The sequence below is a fragment of the Hemiscyllium ocellatum genome, chromosome 8 (assembly GCF_020745735.1).
Source record: "Hemiscyllium ocellatum isolate sHemOce1 chromosome 8, sHemOce1.pat.X.cur, whole genome shotgun sequence".
Classification (NCBI taxonomy): Eukaryota; Metazoa; Chordata; class Chondrichthyes; order Orectolobiformes; family Hemiscylliidae; genus Hemiscyllium; species Hemiscyllium ocellatum.
In genome coordinates this window covers 30,159,916-30,187,290 of record NC_083408.1, presented here as the reverse complement: position 1 = coordinate 30,187,290, position 27,375 = coordinate 30,159,916, and the positions used below count along the sequence as shown (strand labels likewise).

Here is a 27,375-nt window from a genome sequence, read left to right as displayed (position 1 = left end):
CAAAATCATCTTCTGAAACTCCGAGTGCTACAATGGTTTGTGCAGATTGAAAAGCAAGTATAACTCCGCTATTTAAGAAAGAAGGAAGAGAGAAAATGGGGTTCTACAGATCTGTTAGCCTGACATTAGCAGGACAGAAATTACCCAAGTCTTTTATCAAGGGCATTACGATGTAATTAGAAGGGCATCATAATAGTTTTCTGGAAGATACCCTATCAAAGAGATTTACAAAAGTTAAGATTAAATCACAAGTAAATTTGAGTGAATAAAACAGGGCTCATTATGTTAACATAAGGGATGTGTTACCACTAAACAAGATCCTTAAGATTCAATCAGGAGAAATTAGCCTCAGTGAGATGGCAACTCAATGAAACTGAAGTAGGGTTTGTCCAGTGCTCCAGCTGTGATAGGGAAGTTAGTGAAGTCAACTGTGGGGATTGGAGGCAGTATGTCTGGAAGCAGACCGGACAATAATTGTTAAAGGGAAGGGGGTGGGGAAAATAACTATGCATTGGAGAATATGGATTATTGCTTACGTTTCAGTGAAATAAAGAAAGCCTAGTAAATACATTCCATAAAAACTCTGATGACCAATACATTGTCAGAAACTGTTAAAATTGGAAGTAGTTTAGTGGGTGATTCGGGTTAACTGATGAATTAGTTGGCCAGATAGATAAATATAAAAGAATAGCAGGTAGAATTATTGAGTGGAAGGAACTATAAACTTGAGTAATTAATAAACTCCAACCACAAAGAAAGATATTTAGATTCCTGTCTCACCCACTGGCTTGGATCTAAATTGACAGAAATTATTACTGTAAACTGGATAGGATGACAAAAGTATCATCGTTGTTAATGCTGTGCGAGCCCCAAAAGCCCTCAGTCAGCCTTTTGAACCTCTGTTACATTGAACACAATTGTATCTGTACTCTTTACAATAGAGTGCAGTAATTTTATGCTTTGGCCAATTGGCATCCCAAAACCCCTTTAGCTATCCCACTGCTAAGCAAACAGAAAATTGGCACTAGACTACCTTTGCAATGTAGACCGAGTTCACTTTGGAATATCCTGGTTTCAATTCTTCAGCCTGTAGAGGATAAAAATAACAACATTTGTTTAGTTACAGTAGCAGATGGATTATGATTGTGAATGGTTTTGCTCATGAATTTAAGCCCCTTCCGGCTAAAAGAACAATGAGGAAGAATGGCTGCTCCATTTTTTTTTAAGTGCCCTAAATGGAGGATATTCTGAATTTTCTGGTTATTTTGTTTTACTTTACCCCCACATTACTGCCTAAATGTGGTAGTGCTTATATTTTCCCCAGCACCCATGTTGTGTGTGTGCAGGTGTGAGACACAGTGAAAGACAACAGGTATACCAATCTTTATTCAGTTTCCACCACCAGGAAGAAAGGAAACACCTGAGTGGCCAGTGACAAGCAATGCCCTTCACATCAGAGGACAATGTTGCATGATCAAACAGTGAAGGTGGTGGGGGGGGGGGGGCAGGGATTACATCAAAATAGAGTTGCAAGGGGAAATAATGCACTCAACTCCCTGTGGTGCCCACCTTTCCCTGAAAGTATTGAGGGTGTTGGTGGACACCTGGGCTCGGACATAGCCGTGGAAGAGGTGCAGGCAACCAGTGGCTGCTCCATTAGTATTTAATAACCAATTGGTCATCAGTGAAATTGAGATGGTATTTCTGCCCCTCATGTCCCATCTTAGCGATCTGAACTAGTCACATAACCAACAGCTGTGTGATCCCAGCAGCACCGCGCAAAGGCAGTGATCATTACTGGGTCCATACACTGTCCCCAGTGGAGATTATCGCTGGAACTTCACACCAAGCTAAGTGGAGGAATATCACCAGCACAAAGCTGGCAGTCCCCTGCAATGTGGGGTTATGGATGGTTGCTTTGAGAGGCTGGCAACTGGTGGTAAAGGAAAAAAAAAATCACCTTGCCGTGAATGCCTGCAATAGGGGAAAAGAGTCACAAAAAGGTCCCGCCTTTGCTTTATAAAAGCCTGTGCAGGTGAAGCTGCCAGCTTCCTATGTAGCATCTGCTGGATTTTAGCAGGTTCCCTGGCTTTCATAGCTGCTGCTCTGTTTTGGGAGTGGTGGTCTGAAATCCAGCTGAACAGGTTAAGATTACTTCTGGAAAAAGACAGGGAATGATCAAAGGCAAGAACATACAAGAGGAAGAGACCTCCTTTTACTAAGTCAAAAAAAGCTCTCTGTCCCAGATAGGATGAAATATTTTTATAATCGATAATTGCAGGTGAGGTGCTGGATGACTGCAGAGTGACTAATGTGCCTTTGTTTAAGAAAGGATGTAAGGAGAAGCCTGAGAACTATAGACCTGAGAGTCTGACTTTGGTTGTAGGTAAGTTATTGGAAGTGATTTGGAAAGAAGTTATTTATATACATTTGTAGAGGCAAGAAACGTTTAGCGGCAATCAGCATAGTTTTGTATGAGGAAATCATGTCTCACAAACTTAATTACGTTTTCTGAGAAAGTAACCAAGAAGATTGATGACCACAAAGCGGTGGACATTGTTTACCTGGACTTTAGCAAAGTCTTTGGTAAGGTTCTGCATGGTAGATTAATTAGAAAATTAGATCGCATGAGATTTGGGGTGAGCTTGTCAATTGGAACCAAAATTTGATTAATGGCAGGAGACAGAGAATAATGGTGGAGGATTGTTTATTGACTGGAGGCCTCTGTCCACTTTTGTTTATCATTTATATAAATTCTTTATATGAAAATAAAGAAGGCACGGTTAATAAGTTTGTGGATGACACCAAAATTGGTGGTATAGTGAACAGTGAAGAAGGTTATCTAAGGTTACAAAGAGATCTTGATCAATTTGGTCAATAGGTTGAGAGTGGCAGATGGAGCTTAATTTGGATAAATGTGAGATATTGCATTTTGGTGAAACAAGCAAAGGCACAACTTACACAATTCAAAGTAGGCCCTTGGGTAGTGTTGTAGAACAGAGAGACTAAGGGTTCAGTTACACAATTCTTTGAAGTTTGTGATTTGTATAGATAGGGTGGTTAAGAATATCTTTAGCATGTTTGCCTTCATTGCTTAGACATTTGAGTGTCAGCGTTGGAATGTTACGCTGATGTTGTACAGAACGTTGGTGAGGCCTCTTCTGGACTACTGTGTGCCATTCTGATCACTCTGCTTTAGGGAATATATCATGAAACTGAGGAATGTTCATAAGAGATTTATCAGGATGTTGCCAGGAATGGAAGGTTTGAGTTATAAAAATAGGCTGAATAGGATGGGACTTTTTTCACGGGAGCATAGGAGGTTGAAGAGATGACCTTCTGGAGGTTTATAAAATTATGAGGTGCATAGATCAGGTGAATAGCAAGGGTCTTTTCCCTTTGGTAGGGGAGTTCAAAACAAGGGGAAACATTTTTTAAGGTGACAGGAGAAATTTTTCAAAATGACATAGGCACAACTCTTTTACACAGACAGTAGTTCGTGTATGAAATGAACTGCTAGAGGAAGCAGTGGATGTAGGTTCAGTTACAACATTTAAAAGACATTTGGATAAGTACATGAATAGTAAATGTTTGGAAGGATATGGGCCAAATGCAGCAAATGGGATTAGTTTAGTTTGGGAACATAGTCGGTGTGGACAGGTTGGACTGAAGGGTCTGTTTCCATGTTGTATGATTATGATAAGAGCACTAAAAAGAATCAGCACCTTTAAAGCAAAAGGAAAATATTACTTCCTGGGATTACAGAAATTATCCTGAGTGCACAACCCTGCCCTTTTCTGAAAGGGATATCTATAATTTTTTAAGGTTTTTGATAATCATTAGCTTTTTCCCCCATTATAAGAACCATCACATTATCAGCGATACAACATAAAAATACTAATATTTAGATCAAACTGGATCTCACCTTTAAAAAGTTATTTAGAGCTTCATCAATGGTGGAACTTGGAGGTGTTCCATAGAAAGTTGCAGCTGCCTTCCTTTCGATCCAGCCTAATTGCGCTACCTGCAAAAGAAAATTCAAGTACCTTGTAAAATTTTATAAAGTGATATACACCTACCATTTAAACAATACTTATTTTACAAAGGTCTTTGTGGCATATTTCAAACAAACTGAACTGCTGACGTGAGAAATTATTTCAAAAACATCTTCTGAATTGATACAGCAGATAGTATTGCTGTAAATTAAATGTAACCTTTTCATATGTACAGTACTAGGATTTTTACAACTCTAGTACATGCCTCCAAAGTAACAGGCATATGTTTACACACTGCACGACCAAAGCTGTTAAAGGTCACATGGCTAAAACAGAGTGTTCTAAGGATTCTTCAAGTGGATGTTTCTAAAAATTTTTTACACTTTTGTCTTATTCTTTAATTATTACCTTATTTGTAAACTTCTGCATATTATTTAATGTGCAATTACACAGACCTATGTTGGCTTCTGGCAGTGGCATGCTTTTATTTTAAAATTCACATCCTTGTTCCTTCCCCATCTCTAGACTTCTCCAGCTAAAAAGCCCTCAGAGATCTCTGTGCTTTCCAAATTTTGCTTCCTGCGCATTCACAATTTTCATTACTCCATCTGTGGTGGCTGCACCTTCAGATGCCTAGACTTTAAGCTCCTGAATTTTCTCCCTAAAACATGCAGCTTTGCTATCTCTCTTCTCGTTAGATGCTTCCTAACACCTACCACTTTTACCAAGCTTTTGGCCACCTGTCCTAATGACTTCTCATGTGGCTTGGTGTCAAATGTGGTTTGGAATGCTTCTGAACTGCCTCTTAATATGTTTTACAACATTCTACATACATTAGTTACTATTACTGTGGTTATGTGGAGCAATTGAAGAAAATCCATTTTGTTCACACTTTATGAAAAAAGGTTCTAACTTATAATAACAGTTTCTCGTTTTTTTTATTTTGTAACCTTTTTAAAAAAGTAACATTTCAACTGCTTACTACTCCTTTGCAATACTGACCAACACAAATTGGGACGAGAGTGAATTATTCCTAAGCCTTTGATTTGTTACTTGAAAAACAGAAGTAACTGAAAAACATCACAGGAGAGCTCAGATTACTTCAGATGACAAACTGGAGTCAACGTCCCAGACTTTGCATAATAATGACTGAAAATATCAGCATCTGCCATCACAGCCTCATAATTCTGAATCACTATGAGCAATACTACAGCAGGTCCTTGCATTTTTGCTAAGCACGTTTGTTAAAAATGTTGGATTTATGAAACTCTTGAATACAATAAAACCAGTGTTTCCACTTTATAACATTGCTCACCAACATGGAGGTTGAAATACAAATCTCGAATCAATACAATTTCATTGATAAGTCTAGCAAATTTCTTGGAGGGGTGGTGTCACAATATTTGGAGTTGATGTTACACGGAGGATAAGTCCAATGCAATGTGAAACTGGATTTGAATTGTGCCCATAGTTTCCGTTAGACTTCAGGGACACCTTATAAGTAGACATGGAGTGAACTGTAATATACTGGCACTACTATTCCGCACTGTCCATACAATGACATCATGGATAGAAGAGGGACAGGAATAGTTGTTGAAGGTTCCTAGTTACAGATGTTTCAGTAAGATTAGGGGAGGTAACGTTGCTAATTAGAAATGGTATAACGGCTGCAGAAAGGCAGTTCGAGGGGGATCTGCCTTTGGAGGTAGTATGGGCTGAAGTCAGAAACAGGAAAGGAGCAGTCACCTTGTTGGCTGTTTATTATAGGCCCCCCCCCAATAGCAGCAGAGATGTGGAGAAACAGATTGGGAAACAGATTTTGGAAAGGTGCAGAAGCCACAGGGTAGTAGTCATGGGCGATTTCAACTTCCCAAATATTGATTGGAAGCTTTTCTAACTCAGTATGTAGATTGTCCAACCAGAGGGGAGGCCATATTGGATTTGGTACTTGGTAACGTACTGGGCCAAGTGATGGGGTTGTTAGTGGGTGAGCATTTTGGTGATGGTGACCACAATTCTGTGACTTTCACCTTGGTTATGGAGAGAGATAGGTGCGTGCAACAGGGCAGGCTTTACAATTGGGGAGGGGGGGGGTGGAAGGGTAAATACGATGCTGCAAGACAGGATCTGAGGAGCATAAATTAGAAGCATAGGCTGTCAGGTAAGAATGTCATTGAAATGTGGAACTTTTTCAAGGAACAGATATGACGTGTCCATGATATGTATGTACCTGTCAGGCAGGAAAGAGATGGTCGTGTGAGGGAACCTTGGTTGACGAGTGAGGTTTAATGTCTTGTAAGGAGGAAGAAGGAGGCTTACAAATGGTTGAGGAAACAAGGTTCAGACAGAGCGTTGGAGGGATACAGGATAGCCAGGAGGGAGCTGAAGAAAGGGATTAGGAGAGCTAAGAGAGGGCATGAAAAATCTTTGGCGGATAGGATCAAGGATAACATCAAAGCCTTTTATGCGTATGTGAGAAACATGAGAATGACGAGAACGAGGGTAGGTCCGATCAAGGACAGTAGTGGGAGACTGTATATTGAGTCGGAAGAGATAGGAGAGGTCTTTAATGAGTACTCTTCTTCAGTATTTACAAATGAGAGGGACCGTATTGTTGAAGAGGAGAGTATGAAATGGACTGGTAAGCTAGAGGAGATACTTGTTAGGAAGGAAGATGTGTTGGGCATTTTGAAAAACTTGAGGAGAGACAAGTCCCCAGGCCTGACGGGATATATACTAGGATTATGTGGGAAGCAAGAGAGGAAATTGCAGAACCGTTGGCAATGATCTTTTCGTCTTCACTGTCAATGGGGGTGGTACCAGTGGACTGAAGAGTGGCGAATGTTGTGCCCCTGTTCAAAAAAGGGAATAGGGATAACCCCAGGAATTACAGGCCAGTTAGTCTTACTTCGGTGGTAGTCAACGTAATGGAAAGGGTACTGAGGGATAGGATTTATGAGTATCTGGAAAGACACTGCTTGATTAGGGACAGCCAGCACAGATTTGTGAGGGGTAGGTCTTGCCTTACAAGTCTTATTGAATTCTTTGAGGAGGTGACCAAGCATGTGGATGAAGGTAGAGCAGTGGATGTAGTGTACATGGATTTTAGTAAGGCATTTGATAAGGTTCCCCATGGTAGGCTTATGCGGAAAGTCAGGAAGCATGGGATAGTGGGAAGTTTGGCCAGTTGGATAGGGAACTGGCTAACAGGTCAAAGTCAGAGTGGTGGTAAATGGTAAATATTCAGCCTGGAGCCGAGTTACAAGTGGAGTTCCGCAGGGATCAGTTCTGGGTCCTCTGCTGTTTGTAATTTTTGGAAGAGGGAGTCAAAGGGTGGGTCAGTAAATTTGCAGACAATACGAAGATTGGTGGAGTTGTGGACAGTGAGGAGGGCTGGTGTCAGCAGCAAAGGGACTTAGATATGATGCAGAGCTGAGCTGAGGAATGGCAGATGGAGTTCAATCCTGTCAAGTTGTCCATTTTGGAAGGACAAATAAGAATGCGGAATACAGGGTTAACGGTAGGGTTCTTGTAAGGTGGAGGAGCAGAGGGATCTTGGGGTCTATGTTCATAGCTCTTTGAAAGTTGCCACTCAGGTGGATAGAGCTTGTAAGAAGGCCTATGCTGTATTAGCGTTCATTAGCAGAGGGATTGAATTCAAGAGTTGTGAGGTGATGTTGCAGCTGTATAGGACCTTGGTAAGGCCACATTTGGAGTACTGTGTGCCGTTCTGGTCGCCTCATTTTAGGAAAGATGTGAAAGCTTCGGAGAGGGTGCAGAGGAGATTTACCAGGATGTTGCCTGGAATGGAGAATAGGTCTACGAGGATAGTTTGAGAGTGCTAGGCCTTTTCTCATTGGAACGGCGAAGGATGAGGGGTAACTTGATAGAGTTTTATATGATGATCAGGGGAATAGATAGAGTAGACAGTCAGAGACTTTTTCCTTGGGTACAACAGAGTGTTACAAGGGGACATAAATTTAAGGTGAAGGGTGGAAGGTATAGGGGGGATGTCAGGGGTAGGTTCTTTACCCAGAGAGTGGTGGGGGCATGGAATGCGCTGCTTGTGGGAGTGGCAGAGACAGAATCATTGGTGACCTTTAAGCGGCAATTGGATAGGTACATGGATGGGTGCTTAAGCTAGGTCAAATGTTCGGCACAACATCGTGAGCAGAAGGGCTTGTTCTGCGCTGTATTGTTCTATGTTCTAACTGTGAGGGTAGGAGCCCTGTGCATACATGAAATTACATGTGGACAGGAGAATAGTAGCTCAGGGAAGGCAATGTAAACAAATACTGTCAACTCCAACTGTCACAGCTCAAATCCAAGAAGACCACATTGGAACAGCTCTGCAGTGTGAAGGAAGGCATATAGCAGGGGCAGGAGCAATAAATTTCAATTCCTCCCTGATCACAGAAAAGAGGTATTAGATACTGGAGGATAGTACTACAGCAATGTAATCCATAGCTCTTACTCAGGCAGGGAATAAGAGATAAATAGGAAACTTCAGGCCAGTCACTCTACCCTTAGTGGTGGGGAAACTATTGGAAAATAGTCTGAGGAACAGAAATAAACTGCACTTGGAGAGGCAAGAATTGATCAAGACTAGTCAATATAGTTCATTAAGTGAAGATAATTTCTGCTCAACCTGATTGATTTTTTGAAAGAGGTAACCAGGAGTGTAGATGACGCAATACATTCAATGTCATTTACTTGAACTTCACATTCTGCGCAACATTGGACATTAGGAAAGGGTAGAACTCCTTTAGTTAGGGCCCACATGAGAAATTGATAGCAAAGGGAAAAACCAAAGGCATTCACATTTGGCTGAGTGGCAGGAAGGAGAGGTTGATGGTTGAAATGGTTTTGTCTCTGGAAGTCTGTGTCCAGTGTTGGGGCTCGGGGTGCTGGCAGGTGGGAATAGATTGGGTTGGGATATCTGGTCGGCATGACGGGTTGGACCGAAGGGTCTATTTCCATGCTGTACATCTCTATGACTCTTGTTGTTTGTAGGATATATAAACAATTCAGACTTGAATGTAGAAAGGTTGATCAGTAAGTTCATGGATGATGAGTGAATTGATGGGATGGTAAATAGTGAGGAGGATAGCTTTACATTCCAGCCAGATAGGGTGATCAATGATAAATGAAATTCAATATGGATAAGTACGAGATGATACACTTGGGCACGATAAACAAGACAAGGGACAACATGATGAATGGCAGGACTCTCTTCACAAAGCGATTCAAAGTCTTATAGCCTGCACAAGGGTATGGAGCTGATTTTCTCTCAGCATTAATTGTATTTGCCAACATTTGACACTGCCCTTCTAAGTCGCAGTGGGAAGTGGAGTTAGGGATGGGGGGGCAAAGTTTCAGTTAGCTTAACATCTCCTCTGGCATTCGGGGACCTGATTTGTACTGCATACATAGGATTAAGTTCCCCTATGTGGAAAGTCCATGTGAATGTAATCCATGTCCAATATGGAGAATTGTGCTACATGGTTATTTGTGTGTGATTGAAAGCTGATTGCTCACATTACAAAGAACCTATTCTGCTCCTGATATTCCCCACACAGGGTCATTGGAGCTATGACTAATGGATCCAGCCACAGCAGAGATTATTGTCACTGTGGTCCTGGTGCAATGATTTGTGCAGAGAAATTGAGAAGAAATAGATGCTTAACAGATCCAGGACCAGCAGCAACCTTCAGCAGCTGTGGAACAGTCTCCACATGAAGCAGTCACAGCTGAAGCTCCCCAAAGGATGTGGAGGAGGTACACACTCCATCATTCTTGATGCCATTTCCTCAAGATAAGTATGGTAAATGTCCTAGGACACTGTCACAGAACTATGCTAACTGCTGGAGTGGGATTAGTGACTGAAGAGGGTGGGTGGCCATTCTATCCCAGTGGGCATCATAATGACAGGTGCATTAACTCGTTACTTCCAAATATCCACCAAACACCTGTGTAGGATCTTTAAAGCCTTTACTAAAAATGTATTAAGGCTGTTATGGACTAAATTTATGCCAGATCACATTGCTTCATCTTATTTCCCCAGTGCCGCAGCCAGCCTGTAAGCTTTCTAAAATGTAATGTTCCCAAACCGAACAATGATCACATTCTGCGCAACATTGGACAATAGGGAAAGGGTAGAACTCCTTTAGTTAAGGTTCTAACATGGCATGGTGGGCAGGATGGCTAGACTGTGTAGCTTGCTTCTTGTAACTCTAATTCCAATGACAGTCAATCAGACGAGTTATGTAAAATAGCAATGAGTTTATGAACGTGAAATTTATTTTCAATGGAGTCTAACTTTACCACCTGTATGCCCTCAAAAGCCTTTTTATTTCATTTCCTCCTACTAGATATATTGTGAAGGGCAATCCTTAGGTGGCAGCATTTGATCGGCTGCATAGCTTATTTCTAGATACAGTGCCAGTGCCATAAACCCTGGAAAGTCCCGGTGGTCCCAAGTACTTACACCAACGGTGAATGCAAGATAGCATGGGCACAATGCATTATGATATAAACAGCACAAAATCAAGTGAGAAAACTTGCCAGAGCTCATGAAGATAAATCCTCCATGGATCTCTCTGAAATTGACACAGTACGTATGCACATCCTTGGCCTTATTCTCAACTCAGTTGTGACTGGAATATAAATCCATGAATACTAGATACCAGTCAGTGCTGCCCGAAACTCGGTGCGCATGAATACAAGTAGTAAATACTGGTAGTACATTACGGTTGTTAAAGACTCCGTCATCAAGTCCAATAGTGTCCAACTAATTCCAAAGATAAGTCATTCTGGACTTAAAATCAACGCTGTTTCTCTCTCCAAATATGTTGAACTTGTTGTCCTTCTCCAACTGGGTTTTACAATTGGGTTCAAATCAATTTTTCAAATAATATAAAGTGTGTAGGGACATTCTTTGGTGGGGTGGGGGGGGGAATCATCAGGAAGGCAAAGAGAGGATGTGAGATAGCTTTGGCAAATACATTTAAGGATAATCCAAAGAGAGCGACTAAAGAGAGAGAAGGGCCCCTTAAAGATCAAACAGGTCGTCCATATGTTGAAGCTCAGGAGATGTCAGAGATACTAAATGAAGATTTCACGATGGGTTTTACTGTGGAGACTAGAAAACTCAGGGGAATAAATATTGATGCTTTGAAATTAGTACAAATTACAGAAGAGGAAATGCTGGAGGTCTTAGAAAATATAAAGGTGGATAAATCTCCAGAACCTGATCAATTGTATCCCAGGACAGTGTGGAAAGTCAGATTGCAGAGCCTCTTGCAGAAATACATGTATCATCTATACTTTGGGTGAGGTGCTTCTGAAATCTGTTCTGCCATCTCCTTGGGTTCAGCTACAATATAGAGTACATCTCAAAGTGATACAAAACTAAACTAAGGGCTTTTTATTATAAATGTCAACAGGATCTTTCATTCAAGCTTCATTTTCCTGTTCCATCATCTCTCCTGAACATGCCTTCTCTTTCTGGATTCAGATCCCTGTATGTTGCCTAGGTGCCCATTCTTAATAGGAATCTAGAAGAATGCTCACAGGTAATTCAAAAGTGGAGACAGTCAAAGCTGCAACACCTCATTGTGCACGACACTCTAGACATGCAATAGACTTGAGCTGAAAATGTGTTGCTGGAAAAGCACAGCAGGTCAGGCAGCATCCAAGGAGCAGGAGAATCGACATTTCGGGCATCAGCCCTTCTTCAGGAATCCTGCTTGACCTGCTGTGCTTTTCCAGCAACACATTTTCAGCTCTGATCTCCAGCATCTGCAGTCCTCACTTTCTCCATGCAATAGACTTGGCCAATCTTCTGCCTTAGCTCAATTTTCCCACCTACTCCCCATATTCTGTGATTCCATCAAACCAAACATCTGTCCATCTCAGCCTTAAACAAATTCAACAGTGAAGCAATACAGAACTCCAAGAATTCACAAACCACCAAGGAAAGTCATTAAAAGTCATACAGCATGGAAACAGACTCTTCAGTCCAACATCCTTGCTGAACAGACATCCCAATCACCAGCATTTGGCCCGTATCCCTCTAAATGCTTACTATTCACATACTCATCCAGATGCCTTTTAAATGTTGTAATTACACCCACCTCCATTACTTCCTCTGGCAGTTTGTTCCGCACATGCACCACACTCTGTGTGAAAATTATTTCTCAGGTCTTTTTAAATCTTTCCCCTCTCACCTTAAACCTGTGCTCTCTAGTTTTGGAATCCTTCACCCGAGGAAAAAGATCTTGGCTATTCACCCTATCCGTGCTGCTCATGATTTTACAAACTTCTATAAGGTCACCCCTCGGCCTTGAATGCATTAGGGATAATAGACCCAGCCTACTCAGCCTCTCCATATAACTCAAACTCCCCAGTCCAGGCAACATCTTTGCAAATCTTTTCTGCATCCACTCAAGGTTAACAACATCCTACCTATGGAAGGGTGACCAGAATTGTACACAGTGTTCTAAAATGTAGCCTCAATGTCGTGTACAGCTGCAACATAGCATCCCAACTCCAATAAATAATGTTCTGACTAATGAAGGAAACTATGCCAAATGCCACCTTCACCAGCCTGTTTACCTGCGACTCCATAAATCCCTGCATAATGATATCAACTGGCCTCCAGGATGCACAATATTAGTCGATTTAAATTGATCTAAAGAGCTTTGGCATGGCCACATATGACAAGTTGCATATGCGTGATTCGTCGTACTCCCTGAGGATTCCACCTGAAACTTATCACAGAAGGTAAGACAGGTATGAAACACTGCACAAAATCTTATTTAAAAAATTGAAAAATGATAATTGAGTTACATGGCTGCATGCTGTCAAACAGGTGTGCAGAATCCATCTTCAATACAAGATTTATTTTAAGTTGTATGAATTTAGTGTTAAAATCAATATCATCCTGTGAAGATGGCAATAATGAGGTTGAATATTCTATAATATGCCATTTAATTGATAGATATAGTCATAGATGTGTTGCTTCTAAGTTACAATTGCTCTCTCACTGGGAAATTATGCAGGCAGGTGCCCTCATCATAACCCTCCAAATGAATATCATGAAGCACATTTCCAGAATCTGTAAAAACAGATCACTCTCAAACTTTCTCTTTTCTATGCAGAAGAGCTCAGGACCACAGCTGCATCAATGTTTAAATGTTAACACGCAGACAATTGACTCCAAACCCATGTTCTACAGTAACACTGTTCACTAAACTTCAGAAGACTCCATTTCAGTTCCAAACTCATCTTTCGTCACGTACTGTGCCCCTTCTGTGCTATGTCCATGCCCAAACATGCCTGGAGAGGGATCATGCAGAATCTGCTGTGATACTTGAGATGTTTCATGATTGAGGAGTACCAGAGGGACTGGGGTGTAATACCAACTTCAGACTGTCAGCCCCTTAATTGTCTGAGGGCTACCATTAAAAAATAAGGCCGCAATACTGATTTCTCAACCTCTCATTGTCACAAGTAGGGTTCATGTTAGTTCAGTTTGGCTGCCAGCTCTAAGAGTCAATGAACTCTGTGGGGTGGAACTATGAATGCTTGGTTTTGTAAGAAATTAAGGTAAGTTAAATATAATAAATAGCTTTTTTTTCAAAAACTGAGTGTTTTGTTTTCATCAATCAACACTTAAGAGCTTTCTATAACCTCAGCATAGTTATTGAGGTAGATGTTTTGGGAGATGATAGTGGGCCATGAGCTTGTGTGATTTAGAACTAAGTTGATTATAAACAATCATGCTGGTAAAGGGATACTGGTTTGCATGGAAGGTATGTAGGAGGGTAGATAAAGGGTCATACCTTGGCATGGAGGGTAAGAAGGTTATGGGGGTTTACTGAGAACATCAGGTAGATGGATGGGGCATAGGCAATGTGCTGGGGTGGAGAAATGGACTGGGAGGTGTGAGAGTTGTTTTAAGTTTTATTGTTTTTCTTATAGCTTCAAAGTGCCAGTGCACTTTTGCCCACCATGCTTCTGTACCTGGCAGCTTCTGAACTCTTTCCAGGGTTGCCCTCATTCTACCAAAATGTCAGCCCTTTTCCCAGAACCAAGAGCTGGTTGGATGCAGAGGTGAGAATTGTCCCCTCTCTGTGTTTTTGACCTGGGGTGAAAATTTAGGCCTTAGCTTTTCTGAATTGAGTAAAATGTCTGATTGAATCAATTTTTATCTTTGGTTACCGCAGTTACCCACTGCTTAACTTTCAGGCTTAAATTGTATGATCAGTACCAATACTTATTAATTAATTAACACAATTGCTAATAATCCACTCGAGATGTGAAAATACTTAAAAAAGTTAATTTTATTTAAATAAAAATGTTTGAATGTATAAATTTGTAAAGGAGACTCTCCAGTATTTTCATTGCACTAAGAAAGTTAAATAATCTTTGGTCAGAAACCAATAATTATTCAAGTTTGGAATGCTGGCATTTTAAACTGCAATACAGCAATAAATCCCAAAACTGAAAATGTAAGATTTTGCTCCTGAATGCTAGATTTCAAGATACAGATATAATTATATAAACTTAGGGCGAGGATAGTGCCAAGGGAGAAGCAGTTATGGAGTCATAGTCATAGAGTTAAAAGAAGATACTATATGGAATATATCAGGTAATGGCAGATTTTAAGAGTTCAATTACTGCAGGAAGAGGAGAACAACCAGACGATTGGTCCTAATCTCAGTAAGGGAAAAAAAGGAGGGGAGAAGGAGTAGGATAAGTAGAACAACACGTCAAGAATGTAATAGCAACAAAAAAAGGACAGCTTACAGGAGCACCATCAAGGTGGCAAATGGTGGGACAAAATTGGTTGTGATGAAGAAGTTATGGTAATTGGCCAGGATGGTGCATATAATAACTAATTAGATGACAGACCTTCTTCTTCAGTAAGGTGGTGGAAGACCTTAAGGGCCTATACAGTCTTGAGAAGAAAATGTGTTTGGTAATAAAACAGGAACCTGGATTTTTTTTTTGGATGTAGCTTCAAAGAAAGGAGGTAGGAGTATCACTTCCAGAAACCAGATGCGACAATAAGATCTATTAAAATATCACTTGAATAAGTAACTTTCAATTAATGAGCATGGAGTGCGTAGGTTGGATTTTCACTCCAGAGAAATAACAGTCATAATACACCATTACCACTCCAATTAATTGAAACTGCAGTTTTAACTTTCATTTCTCTGTGGGCTTTAGTGTACTATCAAAACCAGAGTGCAGGCCAGAGAAAACACAGCTGTAATCTCTGGTTTCTCATGATCAGGGAGAAGGATTTCAGCCAGAAGCTTAAGAACCATTACATGTCTCTGCAGAATTTCTGCCCTTCAAGAACATTATTTTACATCCTTTGAGAATTGGGTCAAAATCTGCCAGCTTACAAAACGAAAGAGTGAAGTCAACCAGTTCTCCATTTTATGGAATCTTTAGCTCTATATCAGGGATATGGTTATTTTTCTACACTTTTATATAAATCTCAGGTCTCGATTATAACAGTAACACAATGTAAATTTACAATATGGAACAGCCTGGCAAATGACAGCCATTTCAATGCATATATTATTGAGTTCATTTGGCTAAAACTTTGTGTTGGAATTTACAAAAACAAATTTAAAAAACTCAATTTACAAATGCTTGTTTATTTTCAAGGAAACATAGTATTTTCAAAGCATTAGGAAAGTTGAATAATCTTTTGTCAGAACTCAATACATACTCAACCTTTTACACTCAATCACTGCAAACTTAAATTTTATCTTTGTTTATCATTGTTTTGAACCCATACTTTTAAAAAAATCCAGTTTTTAATTTCCTCCTTAGTATGTGTTACCTAGTTCTTTGCTTAGACTTGTGGAAATTCTGAATTGTAAATGCCAAAGGTACAGAATGGAAATTAGACAGTTGGCCCTTATTTCAAGGGGAGTAGAGAACAAGAGTAGTGACATTTTATTACAAGTACAGAACAACCTCGGTTATCTGAACATCAATTATCCGAATTTCAGATTATCTGAACATGATCTCAAGGTCCTGTAAAAAACATTATCAGTTAGCCGTACAATCAGTTATCTGAACAAAATATTTCCCACTCGTCTCATTCATGTAATCCTGGTTGTTCTGTAGATGAAGTGAGACCACATCTGGAGTACTGGGAGTAGTTTTCGTCTCCTTACTTTAAAATATATTATTTCATTGGAGGAAGTTCAGAACAGGTTCATTAGGATGATCTCTAGTATGGAGGGATTGTTTTATGAGCAAAGATTAAATAGGTTGCAACTCTTCTATTGGAGTTTAGACAAATGAGATATATAGGATTTTTAAGGGGCTTGACAGGGTAAATGCTGACAGGATGTTTTCCCTCATGGGAAAGTCTAGAATCAGATGGTGTAATTTAAGAAGGGGCAACAATTTAAGACTGAGATGAGGAGGAATTTCTTCTCACAGCGGTTTGAGTATCTTTGCAACTCCTTGCCACAGACAGCTGTGAGGACTGAAACCTTGTGTATATTTAATAAATTATTTATTAGTGGGGAAGTAGAAGGTTATAGGGTAAGGAAAGAAAAGTGGAAGTGAGGATCAGCCATGATCCTATTGAATCGTGGAGCAGGCTTGACGAGCTGAACAAAACAGGAGTACGCCATTAAAAATTGTTCTGTCATTGAATGAGATTGCATATGACATTGATCCAAATTTAAATCCCATCTACCTCTCGAGTCCATTGCAACCTAAAAAAAACTATTGCTCTCAGTCTCAGAGTTAAAAATATTCATTGAGTCTCTATCAATTTCCTTTTGAGTGTTCCATGCTCATCAGAAGTTGGTTCTATCTTGTTTGCATTTTATATTTGTGACCTTTTGTCCCAAACTCAACACCCACCCATCAGCAAAAAGTACTTCGCCCTATCGATTTGATTCAATATCCTAACCTGAATTAAATATCCTCTTAACACTCTTTCCAGGCAATACAAGTCTAGTTTATATAGTTTGTTTTCATAATTCATCCCTTGGAGTCCTATTTGTGTTCTTATGAATCTTGTTCCAAAGTCAATACATCTGCTCTAAATTGCAGTACCCAGAACTTTATGCAGAATGCCAGGTGTTGTCTAACCAAGGAACATTACTATAGTTTAACTTTCTCTCCACTATATTCTAGCCATCTAATTACAAAAACTAATATTCCACTTACCAGGTTTGCCTATATTTTGTACCTAAACGCCATTTTAATGATCCATGCATTTAGACTCTTAAATTGCTTTTGATTTCCACCGTTAATAGGGATTCACAACTATCTGCGTATATTCTCCATTATATATTTGTTTACGGGCCATACCTCATACTTTGTTGCAGTGAGATCCTTCTTTCAGTTTTGCCCATTCCTTTTATCAATGCCTTTCAGTCATTTTATCATCAAACCACAGTACAATACCAATAATTATTGTCTCGTTGGCAAACAATAGTGTTAACTACTTTGTTATTTATATCAATGATGCATAAACTGGTCGGCCCAGGTCATCTACCTCCTTCCACCTATCACGTCTCCATTGCCCCTCCCCCAAGTCCCTCCTCCCTACCTTTTATCTTAGCCTGCCTGGCACCCTCTCCTCATTCCTGATGAAGGGCTCTGGCCCGAAACGTCGAATTTCCTGTTCCTTGGATGCTGCCTAACCTGCTGTGCTTTAATCAGCAACACATTTTCAGCTCTGATCTCCAGCATCTGCAGACCACACCTTTTACTCGAAGATTTTAATCTACTGCGAATCCTCTTGCAAAGATGCCTTCCTTGAAGAAGCTCTCTTCCTCCCTCTACAAGGATTTCAGTGAGTCTCTCTCTCACTGCACCCCCCAGGTCATCTACCTCCTTCCACCTATCACATCTCCATCGCCCCTCCCCCAAGTCCCTCCTCCCTACCTTTTATCTTAGCCTGCCTGGCACCCTCTCCTCATTCCTGATGAAGGGCTCTGGCCCGAAACGTCGAATTTCCTGTTCCTTGGATGCTGCCTAACCTGCTGTGCTTTAACCAGCAACACATTTTCAGCTCTGATCTCCAGCATCTGCAGACCTCACTTTTTACTCATATCATTCATGCAAATACTAGGTTTAATTGCAGCCCTCATTCTGAGGAATAAATAACATTTATAAGATTGGTTATATCATTCAATATTCAAGGACTTAGTTGGGGTGGGGCTCACTAAATCTGCTCATATGCAGCAATAGTCAGTAAAAGACAATTCATTTGACAAAAGAAATTGAGAGGTAGATGAAAAACTTTTAGATTTGGTGTCATGCCTCTATGGTGTGTCCATTTTCTTGATACCTTATTGGGTTTAATTAAAATACATGCTTGAATTGAGGATAAAATCTGCCAACCATGATATTAAAGTACTGGGATTGAGGAGTTATAAATACTTCTTATTATTTGACTTTTAGCCTAAAGGGGCAATAAAACTATGAAATACTCCATAATCTGACAACAAAGGAGTGCTTTCATTGAGATATTTTCCAACAAGCTCGAGAAAATGATCATTTGAAGGTCAGATTAATTTTAAATTTGGCTTTCTATTGGTAAACACAATTGATGAACAAAAGCTGGGATTCCTTGGATGAGTTCAAATTAAAAATGTGACTTTTAAAAAGGTATAGGTAAAATAAAACAAAAAAAAATCAAGTGGAGCAAAGAACTAGAGGGGAAACAAAAATCATTAGAAAGCTAAAGTATACAATGAGGAAAGACAGTGGATTACAGAAAAAAATCATTTTATAAATATAAAAGCTAGAAGAAGAATAAAATCAAGGAGGACTCCAGTTTGCGATGTCAGTACTGGAGAGCTACTGCACCTCTGATTGGCGAGCGTTTCTCCTTGGTGGGATTTCAGTGCTGTACGGGTTGGTGCAATGATCTACTATTTACACATCACAACAGGGGTTCTGCTGCCAATTAGGCACAGCACTTCATTCTGTTGGGGTTTCCAAAGATTGAGTCAACAGGAGTGTCACCAGCTTTCATTTTGGATGTTAGGATCCCCCTTGCCTGCATTAAATTCTGCTCTTTATCTCAGTTTTGAGCAAAAGTTATAATGGAAACAAGGAGGAGATTGACCAAAAAAAATAGGTTTTAACAGAAGTAGTACTGTTAAAAAACTGATGAAGCTTAATATGGAAATGTGCTACGCCCTGAGGGAAGTCAGAGAGGAAATAGCAGAGGTGTCAACCACATCCTTGGATTATGGAAGTTGTGACAGAGAACGAGAGAGTTGCTAATGTAAAGTTCAGGAGGAGATTAAATTAGATAACGATAGTCAGCTGTAAAATGGTAGCACAGAAACTTCTAGATACCATTAACACAAAATAAAATTAATACTTATTTTGAAAGACCAGGACTAAGTGTAGGCAGCTTGGATTTGCAAATGACAATTCATATCTGACAAATTCAGTTGAACCTTTTGAGAAAATAACAATATATTAGTACATGAAACAATTGGATGTTGCATATTTAGTTTTTGAAGAGGAGTTTGTTAAATGCCAAATGAGAGACTTACAGATAATCTTTTTTTAAGGGAATCTGGCAGCATGGAACGGAAGTTGGTCAAAGGATATAAAAACAAAGAATAGTAGTTAATAGCTATCTTTCAAACTAGAAGGACGTAAACAGAGGTGTTCCGCAGGGGAACACTATTGGGAACATAACTGGGATCATTAAGAAAAATGGGAATTATTTTCCTTATAGCATAAAATGTTATAAGGAGATCTGACAAAGGTGTCCACAATTATTATTGAATGGGTGGCTGTACTGTACTATTCAAAGAAACTATTAAATCTATAAATAGAGAGGCGGACGTACCACCAGAGCTTCACTGAAGGCTCTCAGTGATGATGTTACCTAGTCATGGTGACAAAACATCTGAAAACAATCTTCCAGCTCAGCGAGCTAACTTCCATCCATATCATCAACTTGAGATGCAGATCTTCTCAAAAATCGCTAACTATCAAATCTGTTAGATTCTTCCCCCAAAGCTTCCAAATGCCTGCTTATTTCTGGCAGATTGGAAGGGCTCTTCCTTGCATATAACTCCCAGGTTTCAGAATTTCCTCTCAAATGTTCATAAATCTTCAGACTGCAGACATACATGCTTACGAATTAGAAGGAGGAGTCAACCAATCAGTCCTTAAAGCCTGCTTCATCATTCAATAAAATTGTGGCTCATCTTCCTGCAGTCTCATAGATGCATTCCTACCTACCCCAACAACCTTTGACACTCTTACCTAACAAGAATATATCTACATTTGCCATACAACTATTCAAGGACTTCCACCACCTTTTCAAGAAGAGAATTCCAAAGACGCATGACCCTCAGAGAAAAACATGCCTTATCTCTGTTTTAAATGAACGATTCCTGATTTTTAAACAGTTACCCCGGGTCTAAATTTGTTTACATGAGGAAACATTCCCTTTACACCTACCCTGTCAAGCGCTTTCAGGTATTAGCCTGGTAAGCTTTCTCTGAATAACCTCCAATATATTTATATTTTTCCTTAAATAGGGAGACCAATATTGTGCACAGTACTTCAGATGCAGTATCATCACTGCCCTGTATAACTGAAGCATAATCTCTTAACTTTTGTATTCAATTCCTCTTATGATAAATTATAATCCTCTTAGCTTTCAGAATTACTTGCTGTAAAATATAATTTTGTGCAGTTCATGCATGAGAACTCTCTGCAATCTCTCTCATTATTTTGATAATATGCTTTTTTTCACTTGCTGAAAAATAGATAATCTCACATTTGCCCAAATTATACTCTATTTGCCACATCTTTACCTACTCGGTCTATGTATAGGTTTGTAAACTCTATGTCCCCTTTACAGCTTCCCTCCAGCCTATCATTGTGTTGTCAACAAATTTGGTGACTATACCTTTCATTCCTCCATTTAGGTCATTTGTATTCATTGTAAACAATTGAAGACCTGACACACCACATGTTACATTTCATTAACCTGAAAAAGACTCATTTAGGTCTGCATTCTGCTTCATGTTAGGCAGCCAATCTTCTATCCATGCCAATATGCTAACCCCAACAACATTAGCTTTAGGTTTTCACTACAATCTTTGACATGGAGCTTTATCAAATGGCTTTTATAAATCTAAGTATGCAATACATCTAAAGTATGTGTTACTTCCTCAATAGCTTGGTCAAACATGGTTTCCCTATCAAGAAAACCACATTGGTTTGCATGATTACCTTGAATTTACCTAAGTGCCCTCTTTAACTTATTTAGTAATAGCTTCTAACATTTTTCCAATTTAAGCTAACTGACCCATAGTGCTGTTTTCTGTCTCTGGTCCTTTTTGAATACATTTGCTATCTTCTAGTCTAACGAGAATGTCCCCAAACAAAGGAGCTTTTGAAAATTAAAACTATCTCACTAGTCACTTCTTTTAAATGAATTCCTTCAGGATCCAGGTATTTGTAATTCTGCAGCTCCGACAATTTACTAAAAATGACAAAAAATATCATTGGAATTTTCCTGAGTTCCTCCCTGCCTTTTATTTCTTTGATCTATCACTCCTTATGAAAGTTACTTGAATACTTAATAATGAAGACTGATGAAAAATACCATTCCATTTTCCATTAGTAATTCTAAAGATGCACTCTCTATAAGACCTATGCTCACTTTGTTAATTCTTTTTTTCTTTAAATATTCATAAAAAACACTTCTATTTATTAGTATATTTCTGGCTATGTCTTTCTCGAACTGTATTTTTTTCCCCTCTTTATTCATCTTTTTAGTCATTATTTGTTGTTTTTATACTCCATCCAATCTTCTGACCAGCCATCTGTCTTTTACAATTGTATGCTTCTTTTTGTGTGTCTGCAACTGCATCTCTATCGACCTATACTTCAATCTAATTTGTCAATTCACTTTCAGCTCTGCTTTCATGACCCAAATTTTAAAATAAAATCTTAGATGCACTCCCTTCTCCCTCAAATGAAATGTAAACTGCAATCATAATCACTGCTACCTAGGGGCATTTACACAATGAGATTGCTGATTAATCATGTTTCATTGCATCATACAAGGTCTAGTACAATCTGCTCTCAGAGATGTCAGTTTTCTCCTTTTACAAATCCTAGGCTGTTGGCTGAGCTCAGATTTCAGGCCCTTGGAGATTCCTCCCTAAGATTTCCAAATTGCAAAACCCCCATTCAATTGATTCCAGATACTTGGACCTACAGCAGACTACTCATTCTGAGTAGCAGCCCTTCTATAATATCCCTTGAGCACAATTTCCCTCCCCGTAGTTCATTAAGTGGAGTCACCAAATTATTTCTCATCCTTTTACTTCAGACTATATGACCTAATTCGACTCCTGATAGACCTTGCGACCCATTCTCATAACTGTCTCTGATATTGAAATTCAGTGCCCTTGATAATATTATTAATATCCCAGTGTTTAGAAATTTCCAAGTGACCACGGGAATACCATGAGAAAAGTTTTGGTAAACTACAAAAACATATCAACAAAAATAAAAACATTAGAAGTATACCATTCCTGGAGGTGAATCATACATTAAGAAATAGATGGTAGTTTTACGTGGAAAACAATAATGGACAAATGTGCACTGATCCACCATGCATGTCACTAATCAAAGAGCATGGGTTTTCAGATTCATATTGTCAGATCATTAGAACTATAATATTTGGTTATGAGCTACAGTCTTATGAAAACTCTGCTGAAAAAGTGGTTAAAGCAGCATCAATGACTACTAACTTTCCTGCCTATTCTGAATTTAATTAGTAGGAAGTTGGTTTTACTTCAGTAATATTGTGAACTCTGTTGGCATTCGGTAATATTTTATCACATTGATATAAATAGTTAACAATTACAATAACAAGTGTCTAGAGCATCTATCAAGTGTAGTGTCTGTACAGCTTCTGTGCTAATTAGCAGTCTGAGGTCTGGCATCTGTTCCAGATACGTTCACAATGTGCAGCCCCTTTACTATATAATCTAACCAATAAACTATCACTCTGTAATATACAGAGCATCAAAATGTAATCATTATTTCTCCTGGCCAGGGAAATCTAGAACCTGGGGACACTACCTCAGGATAACGAGTCAATCATTAAATCCTGAGAGAAGTATAAATTTCTTCACTCAAAGTGTTGCAATTCTTTACATTTTTTGAGAATCCAACATTGTGCATATTTAAGGCTGTGACAGCTACATTTTTGGTCTTTCCTGAAATCCAAGGATACGGGGAGTAGTTGGTAAGGTGGAGCTGAGGCAGAGATCAAGAATGATTATATTGAATAATAGAGCAGGCTTGGGGGCACAGGTTATATGGTCTTCTAAGCCTATTTCTTACATTGTAATAAAATAGGAGACCCTCACCAAAACATTTGATCACCTACTCCAAGTGAAATTTGCATTCTTCATTTGCAATCAGCGTTGCCTTGTCTCAATTATATTCATCTGCCAATTAAAGGCTGAGCATACCCTCCCCAATGTTAAACTGAAATCGATTGCTAAGTCTCAGCCTGACCACAAATGAATGGATTCTCCTCCAATATTACTGACTAATAGAAAAATGTTTAAATGGCTGGTGCCATGTTGCAAGCATGTTCTTCAAGATCTGCTACAAATAGGTTTGTTCTATTGTTAGATTTCAGATCCTTTAAAATGAGACAATATCTGGTACAGGAAACTGGTTAAGTATATAGAAAACAGAAAGAAATACTGAAAGTTGGAAGTGCTATAGTTCAGAAAGAAAATATGACAAGAGCTTTTTCAGATAGGTTCAATTACATTCAAAAGACGACCTTACATATGGAAGAAAATGTAAACTTTCCATTTCTGCACAAACATAATTCATATCATACAAATCAAGGTTATTTTTCTACATTATTGCCAGTTTTAGAAATAAGCAGCTCAATTTCATCCTTGTAATCATGCATTCTTCTTTTCATCATAACTGAGAATGAGATAAATCAGTGGGGAGAAGCAAAATAACTCCCCCAATAAAGAGACTGAGATGCCATGAAGCAAAATGACATAATGTGAATGTAAATCTCAATTACCATTTGTTGCATATGAGATTAGGCTTTGGGTTCAATGTCTAAAATAACGTGCAGTCAAAGCAGCTTTATTCCAGATACTCTCTATACCCACTATAATATTCTTCATAGTTATGAGGTAATAGATAAATGGATTAAATGTTTCATGAAAATCTCCGAACTGGAACAAAAAGTGCCCATCATGCCCACTCCTGCCTACATCAATGTTTCTGGCTCAATTGAGTACCAACCAGCTAATTAGGGACAGCTGATCATTAGGACTGCTGACTACTTTGCACCTGTCCAGTAAGGCTCTCATTAAATCACAGGCCTAGGGCTGGTGTCCACCTCTAATGTAGTCAGGCTGAGACTTGGTAATCAATTTCAGTTTAACATTGTGGAGGGTATGCTCAGCCTTTAATTGACAGATGAATATAATTGAGACAAGACAACATTGATTGCACAGGATCAAGGGACTTAGGAATTAGAAGAACCAGAAAGCTATTCAACCTTTTGCATCTCCACCACTGGTTAACAAGATCATGGCCTTTCCTATAGGCTTTGTGCCCATGAATATCAAACCTAACTTCCTTCCTGTGGTCCATGTGCACCATAATATGGAATGGTTCACATAAAATGTAAGTCAACTGCCTTTTAAAATCATTGAATTACCAATTAATTGGACACTTAGAAAGGCAGGGAGGCATCCTACATTATTGGCACCCTACTTTGTGAAGATGTGGCCAAACTACCTGTGTAAAATCTATCCCATGCTTTTTGGTCAGACAAGTGAAGGCTAAATACAGACTCAACAAGCACTGCTATCTCATCATATAAGGAAAGGCTGAACAGGCTGGGGCTGTTTTCCCCAGAGTGTCAGAGCTGAGGGATGACCTGACAGAGGTTTACAAAATTATGAGGGGCATGGATAGGATAAATAGACAAAGTATTTTCCCTGGGTTGGGGGAGTCCAGAACTAGAGGGCATAAGTTTAGGATGAGAGGGGAAAGATATAAAAGAGACCTAAGGGGCAGCCTTTTCACACAGAGGGTGGTACATGTATGGAATGAGCCACCAGAGGAAGTGGTGGAGGCTGGTACAATTGCAAGATTTAAGAGGCATTTGGATGGGTATATGAATAGGAAGGGTTTGGAGGGATATGCGCCAGGTGGGACTAGATTGGGTTGGGATATCTGGTCAGCATAGATGGGTTGGACCGAAGGGTCTGTTTCCATGCTGTTCATCTCAATCAATAATTGGATTGTCATACTTTACCCTATAGACTCAGATTGGAGTGGTTAAAGAGTTCAAACTCTTTCTGTTTAAATAAAAATTTGGCAAGGTTGAGATGAACAGCTTTGACTCATGGTTTATTCTCACTGCCAGAGAATATATTTTACTGTCAAACTTTACAGGCTACTGCCAGCTTTGTACACTACAAGATGCATAATAAAATGACCCCCTTTTCACCGTCACTCGAATATTACCTCATAACACCATCTTCCCAACAAGTAGTATAAAGAAGGGTCATTAGGCTTCAGCTCAATGGCCTTGTCGATGTGCTCCTAGAAGAATATCAAGAAACACAAGTTAGATGGTAAACTTACTAATATTGCAGTTCGAAGTCAGCAGAATATGATCAAAAGTATCCAAAATATACATCCAAAACCTGAAGATATAGCTCAGTCCAATACTTCTATTTTTGTTCTTTATTTAGCTATAATTTGATTTATTTTGTCTTTGTCATAAAGACCTTACATAAATTCAAGGGATGCTAAGCAGGTGTTCTATTGCTGGAAGTGCCAACTGTCTTATAATGACAGGTCTTGTCTGCTTACTCAGGTGGATGTAAAAGATCCCATGACACTATTTGAAGTTGAGCAGTGTCTTGGACATTAATATTTCTCCAGTAATTTATACCTTGACAGGTGAACTGATCGTTTATTTCAGGCACAGCAGTAAATGTGTGCCAAACAACTCTCATTTCTGGTAAAACTGCAAAGTTGAAGGGCACTATAAGTAGGAAAAGGAATAGAGAGGCAGTAATTCAGGAATGTGGAAGCTGCAAGAAATAATTACTGGATTCTGGGTATTTCACAAATGGAGGACAGGGAAAAGTTGTGGCTGTAAGAGCTGCTCCTTTCTTCAGATATTTTAGGTGTTGGAGCTGATTTCCTAGAATTCCAGGAACAATAACTACTGTTTTGGAACTTTGGGAATAAAAGATCAAAACAACGGCACTTTCAAAAGAAGGAAGAGAGATAAAGGATGGACCACATGGTCAGTGAATAAAACGAGAAAGAAATCTACACTGCTGTCTGACACTGCAGTGAATCTGCACAGCTACTGCCTTTGCTGTTTGAGTTCAAGTATCTCTGAACATTGGAGTGCGTCTCTAAGAAAAATTAAACAGTGAAGTTCACAGCTGATCTTGGAAGAACGTGTGTGGGAGAGTTCACATCACAAGAGCAGCTATGTACATAGTTTTAAAGTATAACATTGCTGTTCTTTTTCTATATCTACAATAGTGAATACAGTGGGTTCTTTTTTGATAATATGTTTTATTGAGTTCTGTCTCTTGATTTAAATTTTAAAAGTATAAAACATAGGTATTAAGTTAGCCTGGAGCAGTGTTTTTTTTAGAGTAATAAGACTGTGCTATTTTCTGGATAGCACAATCTGGATCTGTAGATTGTGAAGGTGAAAAGATGGTCATTAGTACAGTGATGTGCTCATCCTGTCAGATGTTGGCGATTAGGGAGAGTTTCCATGTTACTGATGATTATATCTGCAGTAAGTATCTTTGGTTGTGAATCCTATCAAATCGCATGGATTGGTTACAGTGGCAGATAGAAGCAATGCACAATTTACAGGAGCTAGGTGATGATGGATGGCAGTTATAGGAAGGGAGAAAAACCGCAGATAAGTCTCAGGTTAGATGGGTTACTTCCAGTAAAGGTAGGAGAGGGAGACAGATAGTGTGGGGTCACCTGTGGTCATCAAGGGTCAAAACAATATGCTGTTTTGGAAAATGTAAGGGGTGATACGCTCTCAGGGAATGTAGCACGAATAGCCAAGGTTCTGGCTCTAATGTAACGAGGGATATGTCAGGTTCCAGGCAATTGATTGTGATAGGGGACTCTCTAGTCAGAGTCACAGACAGACTTTTCTGCAGCTGACAGCGAGAACACAGAATGGTGTGTTGCCTTCCTGGTGCCAGGATCAAGGATATCTCTGAGAGAATGCAGAATATTCTCAATGGGGAGAGGGACCAGCAGGAGATCATTGTACACA

At 39.3% G+C, this 27,375-nt stretch overlaps 1 protein-coding gene across 1 annotated transcript in view; it reads right to left on the bottom strand.

Moving 5' to 3' along the window:
• Nucleotides 1-27,375, bottom strand: part of LOC132817814 (regulator of microtubule dynamics protein 3-like) — a 232,906-nt gene that overhangs the window by 8,416 nt on the left and 197,115 nt on the right. Inside the window, exons 8-10 of the mRNA XM_060828311.1 lie at nucleotides 25,569-25,646; nucleotides 3,926-4,024; nucleotides 1,034-1,087 (exon numbers count right to left, since the gene is read on the bottom strand). Coding sequence (XP_060684294.1) covers nucleotides 1,034-1,087; nucleotides 3,926-4,024; nucleotides 25,569-25,646 — 231 coding nt within the window. The remainder of the gene's footprint in view (nucleotides 1-1,033; nucleotides 1,088-3,925; nucleotides 4,025-25,568; nucleotides 25,647-27,375) is intronic.